General features: G+C 39.6%; 1 protein-coding gene and 1 pseudogene across 7 annotated transcripts in view; one reads left to right on the top strand and one right to left on the bottom strand.

Annotated features, from left to right (window-relative positions):
• The first annotated feature begins 477 nt into the window (after nucleotides 1-477).
• Nucleotides 478-1,384, top strand: LOC116275876 (annotated as a pseudogene). The gene has a single exon (XR_004185203.1). The product of XR_004185203.1 is annotated as a casein kinase I pseudogene (transcript).
• Nucleotides 1,385-8,252: 6,868 nt separating this feature from the next.
• C7H15orf41 (chromosome 7 C15orf41 homolog) overlaps nucleotides 8,253-20,890 on the bottom strand; it is a 243,501-nt gene continuing 230,863 nt past the window's right edge. For 4 of the 6 annotated variants that reach the window (XM_017960507.2, XM_031668856.1, XM_017960508.3 and 1 more), the window contains 2 exons: nucleotides 10,001-10,166; nucleotides 8,253-9,586 (listed from right to left, as the gene is read on the bottom strand). In XM_017960507.2, the coding sequence (XP_017815996.1) occupies nucleotides 10,037-10,166 (130 nt within the window). In that variant the 3' untranslated portion in view covers nucleotides 8,253-9,586; nucleotides 10,001-10,036. Of the gene's footprint in view, nucleotides 10,167-20,890 lie in introns of all 6 variants that reach the window. The other 2 variants (XR_002523018.2, XM_031668855.1) reach the window with 2 other exon arrangements.

Raw genomic sequence — 20,890 nt, forward strand, 5'->3', positions numbered from 1 at the left:
TGGAGTAACCAGATGGCGTCGTCGGCGGAGTGACAGGACCGGAGCCGGCGGCAGTGGTGGCAGCGGTACCGCGCCCCAGCTCACCGCGCCCCTTTTCCAGCCCCGACGTCGCCGCGAAAGCGAGGCAGCTGCGGCTGCCCAGAAATAGGTGGCCCAGCCCTGTCTGAACCGCTAGAAGCCCTTCACAAACTGCGGCCTGGCAAGCCACCAGCCGAAAAACAAACAAAAAAAATGTGACTGAGCAGCAGGCATCAGGTTCCCTTCGCCGGCATCTGGGCCCTGGACGCCAGGAAAGGCCTCCTTGTTCCGCTTCCTGCCACCTTCGACGGTAGGCTTGGCCCAGCCTCCATCTTCGTCTCTCAGGACGGCTAGCAGCAGCGGCTCCAAGGCAGGATTCATTGTCGGAAGGAAATGCAAACTGGTATGGGATATCTGTTCTGGCTCCTTCGGAGACATCTATCTGGCGACCAGCATCACTAACGGTGAAGAAGTGGCAGTGAAGCTAGAATCTCACAATGCCAGGCATCCCCAGTTGCTGTACGAGAGCAGGCTCTATAAGATTCTTCAAGGTGGGGTTGGCATCCGCCACATAACGGTGGTATGGTCAGGAAAAAGACTATAATGTACTAGTCATGGATTTTCTGGGACCTAGCCTCGAAGGCCAATTTCTGTTCAAGAAGGTTCACAATGAAAACTACTTATATTAGCTGACCAGATGATCAGTAGAACTGAACATGTGCATAAAAAGAATTTTATACACAGAGCCATTAAACCAGATAACTTCCTAATGGATATTGCGCGTCACTGTAGTAAGTTATTCCTTATTGATTTTGGTTTGGCCAAAAAGTACAGAGACAACAGGACAAGGCAACACAGGCCATACAGAGAAGATAAAAACCTCACTGGCACTGCCCTATATGCTACCATCAATGCACATCTTGGTATTGAGCAGAGTCACCAGGATGACAAGGAATCATTAGGATATGTTTTGATGTATTTTAATAGAACCAGCCTGCCATGGCGAGGGCTAAAGGCTGCAACAAAGAAACAAAAATATGAAAAGATTAGTGAAAAGATGTCCACTTCTGCTGAAGTTTTACGTAAGGGGTTTCCTGCAGAATTTGCCATATACTTAAACTATTGTCGTGGGCTACACTTTGAGAAAGCCCCAGATTGCATGTATCTGAGGCAGCTACTCTTCATTCTTTTCAGGACCCTGAGCCATCAATATGACTACACATTTGACTGGACAATGTTAAAGCAGAAAGCAGCCCAGCAGGCAGCCTCTTCTACTGGGCAGGGGCAGCAGGCCCAAACCCCAACAGGTAAGCAACCTGACAAAACCAAGAGTAACATGAAAGGTTTCTAAGCATGAATTGAGGAACAATTTGTTTCTCCCCAAATGAGCTGATGATCAGAGCAGCATTTGTTTCTCCCCAAATCTAGAAATTTTAGTTCATATGTACACTAGCCAGTGATCGTGGACAACCATTTACTTGGTATAAAGAACTTAACTTTACTATAAACTGACTCTGGGCAGCATTGGTGATGCTGTATCCTGAGTCGTAGCCACTGTAATTGTGAATATTAACAGATAGTGAAACACGGTGACTGGTTTTCTAGTGCATTTTTTTCAAGTGAAAAAGTTAACTAAATGGTTGACACACACAAATTGGTGGAGAAATTATGCATATGCCAATTTTTTTTTTTTTGTTAGAACCTTTTGTTTTGAACTATACTTCTTTGAGATCTCATCTCAGAAGAACGTCATGAACAGTCTTCAGCCACTTGTGATAGTTGTAAATGCTCACAATTGTGCATTCTTAGGGCTTTTCCATCTCTCGGGTTTGCAGGATATTCACGTAAAACATTGTTAAAATTGTTGGCTTTTTGTTTGCAAACCAGCTGATAGGGTAGCAACCAAAGATTCCAGTGTTTGAGCGCATGAAAGGCTCTGCCTGCTTACTTGTGCTAGAAATAATAGCATCTAAAGTGAAGACTTAAGAACAACTTAGTGACTACTAGATTATACTTAGGACTCTTCATTAACTTTATAATGTTCTTAGTATTTTTTTAAAAAAGCTTGTCACAGAAATTTAGTTAACATCTTACAACTGAACATATATGTATGTTGCTTAGATAAATATAATCACTGTAAACATCTATATGATTAGGGATCTTGTTTTTATTTTGAAGTGGGAGCTTTTTTGTTTATAAGTTTATTAAAAACTAAAAACTGTTTCTGTAAGAAAATCAGTTTTTTTAAACAAAAAAATGCCTTGCTGACTCACTATTAAATAACATCTCCCGATTTTTTGATAAAATTCTGAGTCTATGAGTCAAACTCATCTTTGCTAATGGCTTGAAGATCCAATTAGCCTTTCAGGGAATTGTCAAGAAATAAACTGAAAATGTAATTAAATTCTCACATGAGTTTCTCAGCTCATTCTATGCCCCCATTTTGCCATTTTTAACTCCTTTATCATTGGGAAATATTTTCAAGGATAGTGGGGAAACAAGTAAGATGAAAGTAATTTACCAAAAGACTGAGTTTTACGTCATTATGCAATGTGCTCATGGCCACTTTGCCATCTTTCATTGTTCTGCTTTTCTATCATCCTCTGTTAGGTTGCATTGCTATTTTTTCATTTATTGAAAAATTTGGTTTTTAAAAATTGTAACTGAAACCAAGATGGATTCTTCTATTCAAATTAGTACAAAATATAATACTTTTAGATTTTTACCTAATTTTCCATGTGCAATGATTGTTATTATTTTAGCTGCCAGAATTAATGAACTGATACAATTAAAAGGTTTTGGCAAAAGTATTTATGGCTTAATGGTAAGTATATTAACAAAATTATCTTACCATGTAAAGCATACAATTCTTCTCTGTCCTTGAAAATATTTTAACACTTCTTTTTGGGAACATATTTTCAAACCACTATTATATACAATCACTACCTTATAAAAATGCACTGCACTAAGCAGAAAATTGATACCCAGATGATATAAAGGCCATGAAAGATAAAGGAGGCAGAGTGTGTAACTGACCTTGAATCCCTAGCCTGGTTTGAGTGGGAGAAAAAAAAAAAAACCCACCCCCAACCCCACAAAAAAAGAAAACAAATCTCCAAAGCTAGAAATGTGTGAAATTTACTAATATAATTTTTGAATTTCAAGATCTTTATGCAGGGCCAAAATATACAGGCCTAATGTTTTTCATCGATAATATAATTGAACTCGTAGACATTTACTGAAAATAATAATTATCTGTGCCCATCTAGTGTTTATCTTGAGGCTTAAAATCATATTTCTATGATTTTGATGACATATTTAGCTTATCTGTATTACTAGACAGACCTTAGCCATGGACAGACACTTTGCTTGATGTTATAGAACTATCAGAACAAGTTATTGCTTGTTTTATTACTTAGGCCGATGAACAGGTATGAATTCTGTTTCAAACGCTTAGAATTTATTTATACTTGCACTGAACATGAATGGCCCAGAGCAGGAATGGAAAATATGCGGCATCCATGTGATCACTGCCTACTCTAAACACTAGATCAAAGCCTTAGCTGCTGAGCTGAACTTGGCCTTGGAAATGCTTAATAGCAGTGAACGCAGCCACCATAAGCAAATAGAAAGCTACTTGCCGTCCATAGTCTAGGGTTAAAATATCTTATTAAAAACCTCATAGATTTCCCTCTTTCCTTAATGTGATTTGCTTTTCTAAAATTTCCAAATATTTTGTGTTGTTTTCATTTTGAGGAAGTAATGATTTATTTTTCTTCAATAAAAGAGTCTTGTGTTGCATTAAAAAAATTCCCCACAGCACCTCACATACTTCTAATACACATCAGGGACTCAATAAATATCTGTGTCTTAAATAGTTTTAATGCTGGAAATATAAGACAGAATTATCACCTGGAACCAAAGACCTGGTCTTAGTGATACCTGCACTCTGGGTCTGTTCTCTCCAGCAGCTCATGGAAGGAATCACATAGTAAAGAGCCCCAACAAATTAAGTCCTGGGAAACTGGCAGAATAAGAAGAAATGTGGAAGTTCCAGTTCTTTTGTGCTACAGGTTTCCAAATTATGAGGAAATATGCCAAATGCCTTTGGCTTTCAAATAATAATATACTCTGAATTAATGACTAACAAGGAAACACCCACTGAGCAGTTCATGGGCAGTATCTCTCCAAAGGTCAGATCCTATTGGCAAATGACCAAATAACCCTTCTCTCTTGAGCCGGCCAACCACTTCTATGGCCAGGAAGCACTTTGCCATCAACTTAGCATTATAAAAGGGAGCAATTAAAAGTATCATTTGCAGTTAATCTAATAACTCCATTGAATATTCCAAAATCTGTGTGTGAAACACAGTTGATCTGGGACCCTGCAGTGATTTGAAGAAAAAAAATTTTTTTTAATGGAAATATAAAGATAAGCCATTTCTTTTTAAAGAGAAATAAAGATTTTTAATATTCTCATTTAGCAACATAGTGCATAAACAATAATGTATTAAGATTAACTTTAAGGCAAATGCAACAAAAAGTTACATATATTCCCCCCTTAAAACTAAGTGTGCATCCTAAAACACTCTTGTTGATGAATTTGATTCATTTCACATTTTGGGGAGTTTCTAAATTAATTAATTCTTTAACATCGACACATGATTTTCTCTGATTGTGGTAAATACACTCATTTTTCAGATGAAGAAAATGAGAAAGTTAAAGGTTCCAATTATTTGCTAATGCAAGTGAGTGATAACATATTTAATAAAACTCTGTCATTCATTTACTCATTTAACATTTATTGAATACCTGCTCTGTCTGCACCAGAACTCTGTTAGGCATTAGGGACTACAGTGAACAAAGTAAGTGTAGTTTTTACTTTCATGGAGCTTATAGTCTAGTTGGAAATCTTGCATCAAACAAGTACAGAAATAAGTCAACAACTGAGATAAAACAAAAGCAATCAAATAAAGGGTGCTTATAACTTTGTTTACTTAACAAAACTATAGTTTCCTCCAGAGAAGTGGTTTTACCTTTTTATCTAAATTTTGATTTGTCCTATAAAAGAAATTCAATTAAAAATGTAAAATACAGAAGGTCTACTATAGATCCACTGAATTATTATTCCTGAATGTTATTTCTGAATTTCTGTTTAATGTTAAAATGACAAGTTTTTTTTGTTTTTTTTTTTTTAAAAAGTGCTAGTTATTGTAGAAATACCTTTAACCAAGGCAGTTTCCAGGGGAATTAATGACCACTTCAGGTTAATGGTCATTGGATTCATGTTCAGCCCTCAATTAAACTCTGAACTTCAATTGTTATTACTTAATTGACTTGGTTATATTTCACGTCAGCATTTCAATATGACCTTCCTTTTAAAAAGTAAAAATTGCCCTGACATAGTACCATGAGTCTTTAGTTGAGCCTGACGTTGTTGCAGCAGTCCACACTATCTTTATATATAGTTGAGCCTAGAATTTGCTTAGCTTCGCTATCACTAGTGTACTTCCCATTATCCTTGCCTATAAAATGAGACAGCTTAGGATAAATCCAAGTGATGAGGGAAAAGGATGAAAAAATAAATATATCTGTTGCCATGATTATTATTAAGATGCCAAATAAATCCACAGAGATCCTCACCACTGTATCCTAATTGCAGGGAGTTAGACAGTTTTAACGAATACCTTGAGTAATTAAATACTATCAAGGTATGCTTATTTTAAAATGTTCCCATATTATCTTTTCCTTACAAGTGACTCCAAATTGTTAAGTAGATGAAAACTTAAATCTCCTTTACCTATACATTAAACAACAAGAACAAGTTGGATTTATTTAAACAATGAGTTGGATTTTATATAAAGTGAGTATGACACCCAGATCGAACTTTGCTATACTAACTGAAACAAATTAAGGCACCAAATGAGCATTTCCCTTCCCCTGTACTGTGGAAATGTTTTAAAAGTCTTTTTGAAGTACTTTGATCAGGCTTTGAAATCATTTTAGTGGATTACTATTGTATGAAAACTGTAATTTATAGCGCTTGACCTAAGCAGCTCTTTGTCTCACAGCCATATTCAAAACAATAGCAGGAAAGTGAAAAACAGAAGGCGAACCCAAGTTGTTCAGGTTATTATTTAATTCATAATTCCATCTTCCTTGTTTAATCTTTGGAATCCAGGCATGTTCTTAATAAAACAGGTTCAGATGATGTTTACTAAATGTAGGAAGGTTAGTTTAGAGTAGCAAGATTAAATGATCCAAACACATGACCCTTCCATAACCCACGAGTGACTTTACACAGACAGGTTCAGATAGACGCTTCCCATAAATGGTGACGTTGCAGGCAAACTTCTATTGTTTGCCTTTTAGTTTCCTCTCAAGTTAAGTTTGCTTTGTTCCTTAACCCTAATCAAGAATGTGCCTATTGAGATTTTCTCCTCTCATCTTGTCACAAAATAGTTATACTTTGAGACAACTTGCTCCCGTCAGATCACATGAAAATGGCAAGCTACCCCCAAGATGAATGAGCTAGGAGTGATTCGTTAAATTATACAGACATTTTGCTATTTTAATCAGCTGAACAACAACACTCAGGCTGAAAGTAGCTATAAAACCTTACTTTTTTTTTTCTTTTTTTGCTCCAAATCATTTACTGAAGGCATGAACCTCAAGCCATATTTAACCCTGTAAAATCTTATTATCTTAGTTAAAATTTTACGATCCTTCTGGTGCCACATACGCACTTGAGTATTTAGGCATGTGGAGGGTGCTTAAGTTGTTTCTCCCCAAAGAGGTTAGGCCAATTGCTCCCAACGCCCCAACCAGACGTATGCATCAGGACATATTTTCGTCTTGGGATCATGATCTTTTAGAGAGAAAAAGAGCCCAAGAGTAATGAGAAAATGCAGGGTACATGTCCATGTGGAGGGAAACTAGCAAAGGCCAGCGCAGGGGAAGATGACATGGAAAAAGTGAAAAGTGAAGTGAGAAAGCATATGGAAGCAGTAAGGATTTAATGCAATTGAGACAGCAGGTCTCTAGATGGGAAGAGTTAAAAAGAGGAGGCATCTAAGGCATCTTGGTTCCAAAGAGAAAAGAAAGCAATGGGTGTAGCTCCCCAGTGAGAAGCAAGTGAATTAACTGTTCACTTCAGCATTAATTAGTGTGGCCCACCAGGGACCATTTAGGTAGATTACCTCATCAGGGCTCTAAGCAGTCCCCTGGTGGCCTGAGTGAGTTAATGCACCCCCTCAAGACCAGCAATTTATCATCTTTTCCAGGGGGAATCAAGCCTTGCAGATAATGAACAGGTACACACACCTACAGTTACAAAAAAATTATTTCCCCTGGAGGTCCAGCTTTCTACTTTAGACCTCTGAGACTTTCCTTTTCTTTTAGATTTTAGGAGTGTTGTAAAGAGCTGATATATGCTTCACTAGAAGGCAAAAGAAAAAAAAGGATATGCAAATGTTTATGGGTTTTTTTTTTTTTTTTTGAGGGGGTACATATGCGAGGTGGGAAGGAGTCTATGCAGTTGCCTTACATATCAGTACTAGATCAGCTTTGCTTTGAGTTGCTCTGTTTCCAGACTTCAAATGGTCTCCTATGTGTTTGTGAGGGCAGATGCTTGGCAAGTCTGTATATGCCAGGGAGAACGTCATTCAGTTTTACGTTTTACACACGCTCCTGCTTTCTGGCTTTGCATAATTCATTAGCATGGTGTGCGGAATGCACCATAAAACAAGATTTGGCTTTGATGTTAACGTTCTAATGACGACAGCAATAAAAATAAGTTGTCATTCCGTGTCTACTTTCTGGGGCTGATGTTTATATTGTCTAAACTAAAAAAACCAAACAAGCAGACAACGCATAGAGATGGGTTTCAGCCTGAGTGGTGTCGTTCAGCTGATTTTTTTAACAGAAAAAGAAACAAACCAAAGAGACTTTAAGCGTCCAGTTGGGGAACATTACTACCTTCTGTCCCATACCCCTCCAATTCAAAAGGAGTATAATAATCACATTAGTTTTTATGTGTGAAAAACTTACTTTTGACTAATTTGTAACCTTATTGTAGTGTGTACAGTTTACTGTTGGGTTCTTTCTCACGTTTAAGGACCAGATTTTAAGCCTCATTCATAAAGAGGAGGTAGCGCCTTTGCTAGGAACACCAGTACCTTCTCACAACACATTATGTCAGGGCAACAGGTAAAAGAATAAATATAAAATGCAAGTACCTTTTTTATTTTTTAATTTATTTGTTCACGTTCATCATAAATTTGTTTAATGTAAAATAAACAAATCCTTGACAAGGGTTTAACAGGATTTTCAACATCTGTGCAGATAAATGTAATTTATTCCTAAAGAAAAAACAGTTAAGAACATGCCAGGAAACCTGCTTTTAACATTTTTGTATAAAGTGTGTGTGTGTGTGTGTGTGTGTGTGTGTGTATCCAGGCAATACAGTAGTGGTTTCAAATCATTCTGTTTCACTCAGAAGCCTGCAGGATGAATTTTATACTGAAACAGAAGTTTGCCTGATACTTCTTTAGCATTTCATCTTCTTCCTCTCTCTTTTGATTTAATGCACCCCACTCAGAGTTAAAATCCACACATGTTTGGACCAGGTTTGTGTCCTTCAAAAGGAAAGGCAGCAGGCATATTTTTCCAAACCTTCTTTGGTAGAAAATGAACAAAGTATAAATGACATATTTAGTCTTTTGAAAAAAATCAAGCAATGTATATAAGTTACAGCTGTCTGCAACAGTTACATTGTTGTTGTTAGTATTTCCCAAATCATCTATTCAACATTATAAGTTATGTTTTATAATGTTGTAGCAAATATTTTACTAAATACGTTTTGGGTACAGATTAATATTCAACGTCCCAAAAGATAGGTTTATTATTAACTTATTGATGTTTCGCTTTAGACTGAAATCTGATTTGCAGTACATAAAAGTACATGAAAGTGAATAAAGTGAACAAATAGAAAAATCTCCTTTATTTTGCTTATTTAAAAATTGCTCCAGGTTTATTTCTGGCATACTTAGTTCATACAAAGCTAAACATGTCTAATGCTGAACTTATTTGAGTGTTATATAATTACATGGTATAAAATGCATATACTAAGCAGCATACAGAATGTGCCTTTAAAAAACTCTACTCATAAAAATACTAGCTCACGTACATACTGACAACTAGCCATGTTTAAAAATAAACTCTCCTCAATGTTGGGTCGTCTCCTCTCGGCCCCCAATCTAAAGGAGTGTGGTTTCCAGGCACAATGGAACTAATACTTTCAAATAAGATAAATCGAAAATATTTGGTGTTCAAGTAACATTATTAAAAGAGGAAATTCTCATCAAGTGTATTTTTGCAGCTTGGCTTACTGTCACAGAAGTCAGGAAGCCGTAAAGATTGAATACAGCAAACACACAGCATAGGCGGGCTGCCGTCAAGGTCTTCTGGAGCTCTGCAGGTGAGTGCAAAGGTGGCTTCGGACTTTGTGGCTTCAGCTTTCCTAAGTTTGTGCTAGATTATTCCACGATGGTAATGCAACGCTGCGTCTCTGTGAGTGCACATGAAGAGAAAGGGAGAGGGAGAGAGAGTGAATGGAGGCTTAGGGAAAAAAAAATAAGAGGGTGATTCGGTAACTGGGAGGAGAATTGAAAAATCACACCTTTCAGTCTTCACATTTTTTCTTTTGTTCAGCAAAGAAGGAGAAACCATCCGGAAGAAAGAAGGATTATGACTATCTATAAACTAATTGTTTGACAGAGACAGAAATGCTGATAATGAGTGGGTTGTGTCTGTAGTTCTTGGCTGTTCACATCAGCAAGGGATGAAGGAAAACAGAAACTCTTGATATGTTTGTCTAAAGAGGTAGTGGTGTGACTACGGGCAGCAAGAGTTCAGCTGAAGTTCAGGGCAGATGTTGCCAGGATCTTACAGTGCAGGAAAGTAAAATTGCTTCCGGATTCACCTTTTCCTCCCAGCTTCTCCTCCAGGATCTTCAGGGTCAAGCTAGGCTGTGGCATAAGGTGACAATGTTCGTAGGGAAACAGGCTTTGAGCAGGATGCCCCTTTCCCGGTTGCAGTCCAGCTCCTGGATAAATCCATACCAATAGATGACTAAGCCTGGCCCAAATCTGTAAAAACACCAGAGAATAACACATACACACACACATGGTATCAATAGAGCTCTTGAAAAAAGTCACCTTGGGGCACTGATAAGATGACTAAATGACAGGACTGCACAAAATTTTCGTTTTGGTTGCTACCATTATGACTGAAAATAGCCAAACTTATACCAAAGAGTTCACATAACACACATACTGCCTGCTTGGATGGATGTGTTACCTTTCTTTTCAGAAACCTGAAGTATTTCGGATATAGAAACTCTGAATCTTACCTTTCAGTAAGGTGTTATGAGCTTGGGCTGATGTGACCACCTAGCTGATGCACAAATTCACAGTGCAAACAGGGATGAGCTGGGGAATGCCTGTCTTGGGATTTAAGTCTAACATTTAATGGTACTATTTAAAAAAAAAATTAAACTTGCCTAATTGCAACTAAGAAAAATAAAAGACTGTTTGAAAACAGAATTTTAAAAAATGCAACAATGTATGGTCCTCTTCTGGCTAGAATGTTCTAGTCATGCACCCATTGGGCTGGAAGTACTTCCTGTCATCCATATGACACACTGGGTCCCTTTACCGTCTGCGTTACAACTTCTCTAAGTGTGGCCCTGGCATAAAGTTTGGTCATTGGTGCTTATGGAAATGAGGAATAAGGTCATGTAGGCTTGTGACAAAGTATAGACAGCCACGGGCTTAATAAAACCTCAGCATTTCTAAGCTGTGCCTCTGAATTATCTGCAGTTTTGTTAGCAGTGACTGATCCCCGCCAGGCAGACTCAGGAAGTGGCCCTATAGACTACTTCACCCATCAGGAAGTTGAGACCTTTAGGCTGGGTTCATAAAGATGTAATCACTATCAATCACTGCACACAGAGATGTTTTGCACATCAGTTTCACGTTTTTCCTACCGAGGGCACTTAATTAAAGGGCAGCACTACTTTTGGTGTAGTGTTGCAGGAATTTTACAGTGTAATAATAAATTATGAATGTTGGGTTAGTAAAAGGATGTCTAAAAACAGAACTGCTTTCTGTATTCTAACATTACAGCAGGCTGAACCATGCTAGGCCAAAAAGCTTTTTCCTTCCATGATTTATTATACGCTGTCGTGTACTTGCCAAAACTAACAATACAGGATGGGCTGCGAGATACTGTATGCACAGGAACAAGTTCAATTGGATGTCACGGCCTGGTTTATTTGGGGATTCACATTAGTGGGGTAGCCAAGTTGTATTCAAGATTATTTAAAACTTTGGGAGTCCCCTCTGTGCAGGTACAGAACCATGAGATGGCAACTCATCACTTGATCTTGTTCTAGAAGAAGTAGGAACTGGGTATAATTAGAAGCCTTGGAGCACCAGGCCCACTGAGATTTATCAGCTGCAGATGTTCTCTCCTTCCTCAGCTTCCCCAAAGAAAAGATTCCTTTGAGGTCAGAATTAGGCTACCTGTGCACAGGTGTGTGGGTCCCCAGGCTCAAATGCATACAAGACGAAGCTCACACCTGCAGAAGAACTTGCTTCCATTTAACCGAGGGTTTCTTAGTAACTTTTAATCACAAACACTTGTCTGTAATTGGAACATAAACCATTGGTACCTTTATTTTACAAAGAGCTCTATGATTAGTGTCAAATGATCTCAGATTTGTCAAAACAAGTCTGGCAAGAACAGAAAGATTTTTGATTCCGTGGACCACGTCTGAGAAGCCTCAAACCTTCCCATCACTGAAGCACCCCTGAGTCACGGCCTTGACAGATCTAACATTAGGCTCAACACATTCTTCCATTTTATTATACAGTCATTCTGGAGACCATGATGCTCTTTAGAAAGGCACTAATATTTTCACAAAGGAAGAAAAAAACTGTGATCTAACAAGTCACAGAGAAGAACAAAAGAATATATGGAGGTCATAAAAAACAAGCCCAGTATTTTAAAGATTTAATAAAACAAAAACACATATCACCAGCACTGAGCGAATGAGAGCAGCCTGCACTTTCTCTGAACAGCTAAATCATAAGCCAAAGGACACGAAGCATGACAGCTCTTTACGAAAATGGCATTTTCTAGGCAGAAAAGCCAGGCTGGGGAACACCTCAGTGCTCAAGAAAATGGACTTGTTTCACTTGTGAGGCAACAGATACTCCTGCAACTCAAAAAGGTTTTGCAAGATTGTGAACCTGAACATTTCATGTAGTGGTTCACAACCAGGATTCCCTAAATGTACCAACACAGATCTATTAACATTTTGAGTAGGATTCATTAATAAGGCTCTACTGTCTACCTATGTTTTATGTTTCTTATGGAACTATGTTTAGGTTAGATAACATTACCTCTGTCAATGTAGCTCAAAACCTCTGAATGACAATATGTCTCTAATTAATTAAGAACGAGGAAGCACAACTTCCCTTTGTAAATAGAGACTGATAGGCTTTCAAATTATGTGGTCTTGGGTGACAAAAACAATAGGGACTTTAGAGGGTGACAAGTTTGGAAATTTAATGGCAGAACAAGATCTGGCCTTCTTCCCAGCACCCACTTTAGTGCATTTCTGAGCCTTCTTCAACAGCTCAGGATCCAGAGATTATCAGATGCTGACGAGATAACCTTTCAGCAACCTACCTGTTTATGAAGAGGCTGACCACATTAAGCAACTGTATATAATCAATTTCTTGGTTATCGGAAGTAACAGGAGGGGAAGTTTTGGTTGCTAATTTGAAATACCAAGCAATCAAAAATGGTAAAAGAGGTGTAAAATAGGATCCTAGAACATTTTTATTTAGGTCAAATGCACACTTCTGGGTTGAACCATTTCCCCTTTTTGATGCCTATTCTTATTTACTGTGGCACCACTAGACAAAAATGAGGTCCCTGGGAAGGCAAATATAACCTTTGTGACCAACAAAAATCAAAGAGACTTTGTTAACAACATTGAAAAGAAAACAGAGTCCTCGGGTCTGAGGAGATGTGCACAGCAGAGGTTGGTGTGCTACTGAGATTGCAGCCCTCCCTGCCAGCTGGGAGACACTCAGGAATGGGTGTCCATGGACATCCGAATTGATTCTGGAAACACTTTTTAAAGTTGACTATAATGTTATGGTTGCTATACTCATGGTCAAATAATAAGATCAAAGACCCCCAATGCAGTTTAAAGACTCCTGAGAAGCAGAGACTAGAATGTGAATGACGTTTGAAAAGTAATTTTGCTTGCAAATAAAATATCACCAAATTAGCAAAAACAACAGATACTGCTTGAAAAAATGGGAGGTTTAAGTCAAGAGCCATCAGAGACCATGAAGGCAAGAAAGATGAGGTTTTTCATAAGTAATGACCCCTTATAAATATGTTCAAAATGTGTTTCTTGGCTGGGCACAGTGGCTCACGCCTGTAATCCAAGCACTTTGGGAGGCTGCGGCAGGCCGAACACTTGAGGTCATAAGTTCGAGACCAGCCTGGCCAATATGGTGAAACACCGTCTCTACTAAAAATACAAAAAAATTAGGCATGTGTGGTGGTGCTCGCCTGTAGTCCTAGCTACTCGAGAGGCTCTGGTGGGAGAATCTCTTGAACCCAGGAGATGGAGGTTGCAGTGAGCTGAGACTGCACTACTGTACTCCAGCCTGGGTGACAGAGCAAGACTCTGTCCGAGAAAAAAAAAAAAAGTGATTCTCTGGTTTCATTCCATTTTAGAGTATTTAGAGAAATTCAATCAGAGACGGCAGAACTAAATCTGGCCCTTCTGTGTATACCTGTTTCCTAGTGATTATGCCTCTGTTTCACCATTTGTCTGTTATATTGGGACCCTGTTGAGGGTAAAGACCATATTTTAATGTATTCATGTCCTCCATGCCTAACACAGTGCCTGGCACATGAAAGATACCCTCAGGGACAAGATGGGCAATAGAAGGTTAGCACTAAGATGATCAGACAGCGTTGCATTGGTTATAGAATCAGGGCGAATCCAGAGACAGGGCTGCAGGCAGAGTCAGCCGTTGCCTCGGCATGGCAATTTTATTAATGACCAGAGTGAGCACACTGGTGGCATACTTACAGGTCAGAGATGGGGGTGGGGGGGTTTGATGGGATTTTATTGTGGTTTGGTGGTTTGGTGTTGTGGAGTTGTGGAGTTGATTGTTGGTATGTCCTACAAGCATGAATTAAATAACACCTTGCTGATGGTTATGCGGGGCTAGGATATTGAACGTAGGTGCGATTAATAATGGCATGGACCAGGAATCAAAGGCAGGCGCGGCAGGACGGGATGTGGTGGGAGTCAGCATTCTGCGATGGGGTTGCGTGCGGACCAGAGATAAAAGATACCAAATGCATGGAGAGCTCCCGTGACTGGTTAATAGGGTGATAGACCCGTGATCCATCGAGATGTCTTATTTAAGGGGAACGTGTGGGCGATCTTGATTGTTATGGCCCTGAGGTAAGAACCAGATGCCGGATACAGTTCAGTTATAGCTACCCCCACGAGTTATGGGCCTGGAGCGAGGAGAGTGGCATTATTTGGGCGGGATATTGGTTTCACGGAGGATGGTCAACAAAGGACTCCTAAGTGAGGGGGGGCATCCGTGGTGAAGAGGACTTTTTAATAGGTATGTGCTATGTCCGATAAATGACTTAATGTACTATGTACGATCAATATATGACTAGTTCTGTTGGTATGCGTAGGGGTGGTGTATGGGCTTTGGAGATGTGTGTTATGTGTTACTGTTGAAGTGTTTAGTAGAGTCCCTGCTTGTAAGCATGTCTTTCGAGAAAGTTGGGTAAGTATGTAATAATATGTGTTATGTACAGTCAAGCATATATAGTACTATATATTATACATGTTGGCTAGCAGTAATGCACGAATTACATAGAGGCATTAAAGGTAGGTTAATACTAAAGTTGTGCTGTAAGGCTTGTACAACATAAAATACAGAAAGTAGTTTAAATTAGAACGCCGGTTTTGGGTGTTGGTAGTGGAGTTAAATTCTTTCTGATTGCCCTGGGGAGAGTATTCCATTTCTGGTTTACAAGGCCAGTGTATTAAATTTATACTACGAGGGCAGGTTCATTTGAGCAGGTTGTTCTCGATTAGGGAGGCCAGTGGTATTAAGATTAAGATTGTGATAAAGTATATTGTAGATGCTATTTGGCCAGTAATGATAAAGGGTTGGGTTACTGGTTGGCTTCCAATTCAGGTGAGGGTTAGTAGAATTGTGACTAGGAGTCAGAATAGGAATTGGCTGAGTGGGCGAAATATTATGCTTTGTTGTTTAGATTTGTGGAGTATGGGGATAACTGCTAGAATGAGGATCGATAGGAAGAGTGCTAGTACGCCTCCCAATTTGTTGGGGACAGATCGTAGAATTGCGTATGCGAATAGGAAGTATCATTCTGGTTTAATATGTGGAGGGGTGTTTAGCGGGTTGGCCGGGGTATAGTTGTCTGGGTCGCTTAGGAGGTCGGGTGAAAATAATGTTAATGTTGTTAGGGTAAAGAGGAGGAGGACTACTCCTAGAATATCTTTAATTGTATAGTAGGGGTGAAAGGTGATTTTGTCTGGGTTAGAGGAGATTCCGCAGGGGTTGTTTGACCCTGTTTCGTGTAGGAATAGTAAGTGTACGGTGGAGTACACTCCCCCCTAATCAATATTATGCCCATCATCCTACTAGTATTTGCTGCTTGCGAAGCAGCAGTAGGCCTCGCCTTACTAATCTCAATCTCCAACACATATGGGCTAGATTATATTCACAACCTAAGCCTACTTCAATGCTAAAAATAATTATCCCTACAACTATACTACTGCCAATAACATGACTCTCCAAAAACAACGCAGTCTGAATCAACTTGACCATGCATAGTCTGACCATTAGCCTCGTTCCTCTACTATTCTTTAACCAAACTGACAACAACCTTCTCAACTACTCAACCTACCTATCTTCCGATTCGCTAACAACACCTCTCCTAATACTAACTGCCTGACTCCTACCCCTCATAATCATAGCAAGCCAATACCACCTATGCAATAAACCCTCTTCACAAAAAAAACTCTACCTCTCTATAATAATCTTCCTACAAACCACCTTAATTCTAACATTCATAGCCACAGAACTAATTATAGTCTATATTCTATTTGAAACTACCCTCATTCCCACCCTAATTATCATCACCAAATGAGGCAACCAAGCAGAACGTCTCAACGCAAGCACATACTTTCTATTCTACACTCTAACCGGCTCTCTACCCCTACTCATTATACTAATCTACACCTACAATAACATAGGCTCATTAAATATCACACTACTAACGCTCACAGACCAAATACTAACAACCACTTGATCCCATAACTTTACTTGACTAGCATGCATAATAGCCTTTATGACAAAAATACCCCTATATGGCCTACACTTGTGACTTCCTAAGGCTCACGTCGAAGCCCCCATTGCAGGATCAATAGTCCTTGCCGCAGTACTCCTAAAACTGGGCGGCTACGGCATAATACGACTCACTTCCATCCTTAATCCTCTAACAGAGTATATAGCCTACCCATTCCTTATACTATCTCTATGAGGTATAATCATAACAAGCTCAATCTGTCTTCGACAAACAGACCTGAAATCACTCATCGCATACTCTTCCGTAAGCCATATAGCCCTAGTAATCGCAGCCTCTCTCATCCAAACCCCCTGAAGCTTCTCCGGCCCAACTATCCTCATAGTAGCCCATGGACTCACCTCCTCCATATATTTCTGCCTAGCTAACTCAAACTACGAACGCACCCACAGCCGCATCATATTACTATCCTGAGGACTTCAAGTCCTACTCCCATTAATAACCTTTTGATGGTTCACAGCAAACCTCGCCAAACCCCCCACTATTAACCTACTCGGTGAGCTCTTTGTAATCGCAGCCTCATTTTCTTGATCCCATATTACTATCATACTAACAGGACTCAATATACTAATTACAGCCCTCTACTCTCTCGTTTGTCACAATGCAACGAGGGACACTTACTCATCATATAATCAACATAAAACCCCCCTTTACACGAGAAAATACGTTAATATTTATACACCTCGCTCCAATCATTCTTCTATCCCTCAACCCCAATATCATTCTAGGGTTTGCTCCCTGTAAATATAGTTTAATCAAAACGTTAGATTGTGAACCTAACTATAGAAGCTTATCACTTCTTATTTACCGAGAAAACCTGCAAGGACTGCTAATCCATGCCTCCGTACTTAAAATTACGGCTTTCTCAACTTTTAAAGGATAACAGCTATCCATTGGCCTTAGGAGCCAGAAACATTGGTGCAACTCCAAATAAAAGTCACAATCATGTGTGCCCCTATTATAATAACAACCCTCGCCTCCCTAACTCTTCCAATTTTTGCCACCCTCATCAACCCTGACAAAAAACGCTCATACCCTAACTATGTAAAAATAATTATAATATATACCTTTATTACTAGCCTTCTTCCAACAACCCTATACATCTTCTCAAATCAAGAAACAACCATTTGAAGCTGACATTGAATAACAATCCAAACATTAGATTTAACACTAAGCTTTAAACTAAACTACTTTTCTATAATATTTACTCCAATCGCACTATTCATCACCTGATCCATCATAGAATTCTCACTATGGTACATAAGCTCAGACCCAAACATCAGTCAATTCTTCAAATATCTCCTCATGTTTCTCACTACCATACTAATTCTAGTTACCACCAACAACCTCTTCCAACTCTTCATTGGCTGAGAGGGTGTAGGGATCATATCCTTCCTTCTAATCAGCTGATGATACGCTCGAACAGACGCCAACACAGCAGCCATCCAAGCAATTCTATACAACTGCATCGGCGACATTGGTCTTATCCTAGCTATGACATGATTCCTCCTGCATTACAACTCATGAGACTTTCAACAAATATTAGCCCTAAACTCCAACTCAAACCTCCTTCCACTAATAGGCCTTCTCCTAGCAGCAACAGGAAAATCAGCCCAATTTGGCCTTCACCCCTGACTACCCTCTGCCATAGAAGGCCCAACTCCAGTCTCAGCTCTACTTCACTCCAGCACCATAGTTGTTGCCGGAGTATTCCTACTTATTCGCTTTCACCCTTTAATAGAAAGCAACACATTAATCCAAAACCTCACACTATGTCTGGGAGCCACCACTACCCTGTTCATAGCCATCTGTGCCCTCACACAAAACGATATTTAAAACATCGTGGCCTTCTCTACCTCAAGTCAACTAGGCCTAATAATAGTCACCATTGGTATTAACCAACCATACCTAGCATTCCTACACATCTGCACCCATGCTTTCTTTAAAGCTATACTCTTTATATGCTCCGGATCTATTATTCATAACTTAAATAATGAACAAGACATCCGAAAAATAGGAGGTCTATTTAAAACAATGCCTATCACCTCAACTTCCCTAGTTATTGGCAACCTAGCACTCACGGGAATACCCTTCCTCACAGGCTTCTACTCCAAAGACCTCATTATCGAAGCCACAAACACGTCATATACCAACGCCTGAGCCCTATCTATTACTCTCATCACCACCTCCCTGACAAGCGCCTACAACACTCGAACCATTCTCCTTACCCTAACAGGACAACCCCGCTTCCCAACCCTAATAAACATCAACGAAAACAACCCCGCCCTACTAAACCCAATTAAACGCCTCACAATAGGCAGTATAGTTACAGGATTCCTTATCACTAACAATATCCCCCCTACCTCACTCCCCCAACCAACAATACCCCTCTACCTAAAACTCTCAGCCTTATGCGCAACCACCCTCAGTTTCCTAACAGCCCTAGACCTCGCCCTTATGACCAATAAACTAAAAGCAAAAAATTCATCACAAATATTCAAATTCTCCAACGTACTAGGATATTTTCCCACCACGATCCATCGTATAGTCCCATATCAAAACCTACTTATAAGCCAAAATTTAGCCCTCCTCTTATTAGATTCAACATGACTAGAAAAATCCATACCCAAAATAATCTCACAAACACACATTACTACCTCCATAGCTGTAACTACCCAGAAAGGCATAATCAAACTCTACTTCCTCTCTTTCCTCATTCCTCTTACCCTAACCCTACTTCTAATAATATAGTCTATTACCTCGAGTGATCTCAATCACAATATACACACCAACAAACAACGTCCAACCAGCAACCACCACTAATCAACACCCATAATCATACAAGGCACCCGCACCAATAGAATCACCTCGAACTAACCCCAATCCTTCCCCCTCAAAAATCTCCCAACTACCCATATTATTAAAATTAACCACCACTACTCCATCAAAACTTAAAACCCATAAAACTAACCCCACTTCCATTATTAATCCCACCAGAAGACCCCCTAGAACCTCAAGCCCTGAACCCCATGTTTCGGGATACTCTTCAATAGCCATTGCCGCAGTATAACCAAAAACAACTATCATACCCCCAGATAAATTAAAAACATCATTAAACCCATGTAAGCCCCCCCCATAACTTAAAATAATCACACAACCAATTACACCACTAACAATCAACGCCAAACCCCCATAGATGAGAGAGGGCTTAGAAGAAAAACCCACAAACCCTATAACCAATAATACGCTTAAGGTAAATAAAATATATATCATTACTTCCATATGGACTTTAACCATAACCAATGATATGAAAAATCATCGTTGTATTTCAACTACAAAAGCGCCAAATGATCCCAATACGCAAATCTAACCCAATCATAAAAATAATTAACCACTCCCTCATTGATCTACCTACCCCATCCAACATTTCCGTGTGATGAAATTTCGGCTCACTTCTCGCAACCTGCCTAATTCTACAAATTATCACAGGCGTATTCTTAGCAATGCACTACTCACCAGACACCTCCTCTGCTTTCTCCTCAATCGCACACATCACTCGAGACGTAAATTACGGCTGAACCATCCGCTATCTCCACGCTAACGGTGCCTCCATACTCTTCATCTACCTCTTCCCGCACGTAGGCCGAGGCCTCTACTATGGCTCATATCTTCTCCTAGAAACCTGAAACATTGGCATTATGCTCCTACTCATAACCATAGCAACAGCCTTTATGGGCTACGTACTCCCATGAAACCAAATATCATTCTGAGGGGCGACAGTAATCACAAATCTACTTTCAGCAATCCCATACGTCGGAACGAACCTCGTCCAATGAGTCTGAGGTGGCTACGCCATTGATAACCCTACTCTCATACGATTCTCCACCCTACACTTCATCCTACCCTTCATTATCATCGCTCTCACCACCGTACACTTACTATTCCTACATGAAACAGGGTCAAACAACCCCTGCGGAATCTCCTCTAACCCAGACAAAATCACCTTTCACCCCTACTATACAATTAAAGATATTCTAGGAGTAGTCCTCCTCCTCTTTACCCTAACAACATTAACATTATTTTCACCCGACCTCCTAAGCGACCCAGACAACTATACCCCGGCCAACCCGCTAAACACCCCTCCACATATTAAACCAGAATGATACTTCCTATTCGCATACGCAATTCTACGATCTGTCCCCAACAAATTGGGAGGCGTACTAGCACTCTTCCTATCGATCCTCATTCTAGCAGTTATCCCCATACTCCACAAATCTAAACAACAAAGCATAATATTTCGCCCACTCAGCCAATTTCTATTCTGACTCCTAGTCACAATTCTACTAACCCTCAC

The sequence above is a fragment of the Papio anubis genome, chromosome 7 (assembly GCF_008728515.1).
Source record: "Papio anubis isolate 15944 chromosome 7, Panubis1.0, whole genome shotgun sequence".
Classification (NCBI taxonomy): domain Eukaryota; kingdom Metazoa; phylum Chordata; class Mammalia; order Primates; family Cercopithecidae; genus Papio; species Papio anubis.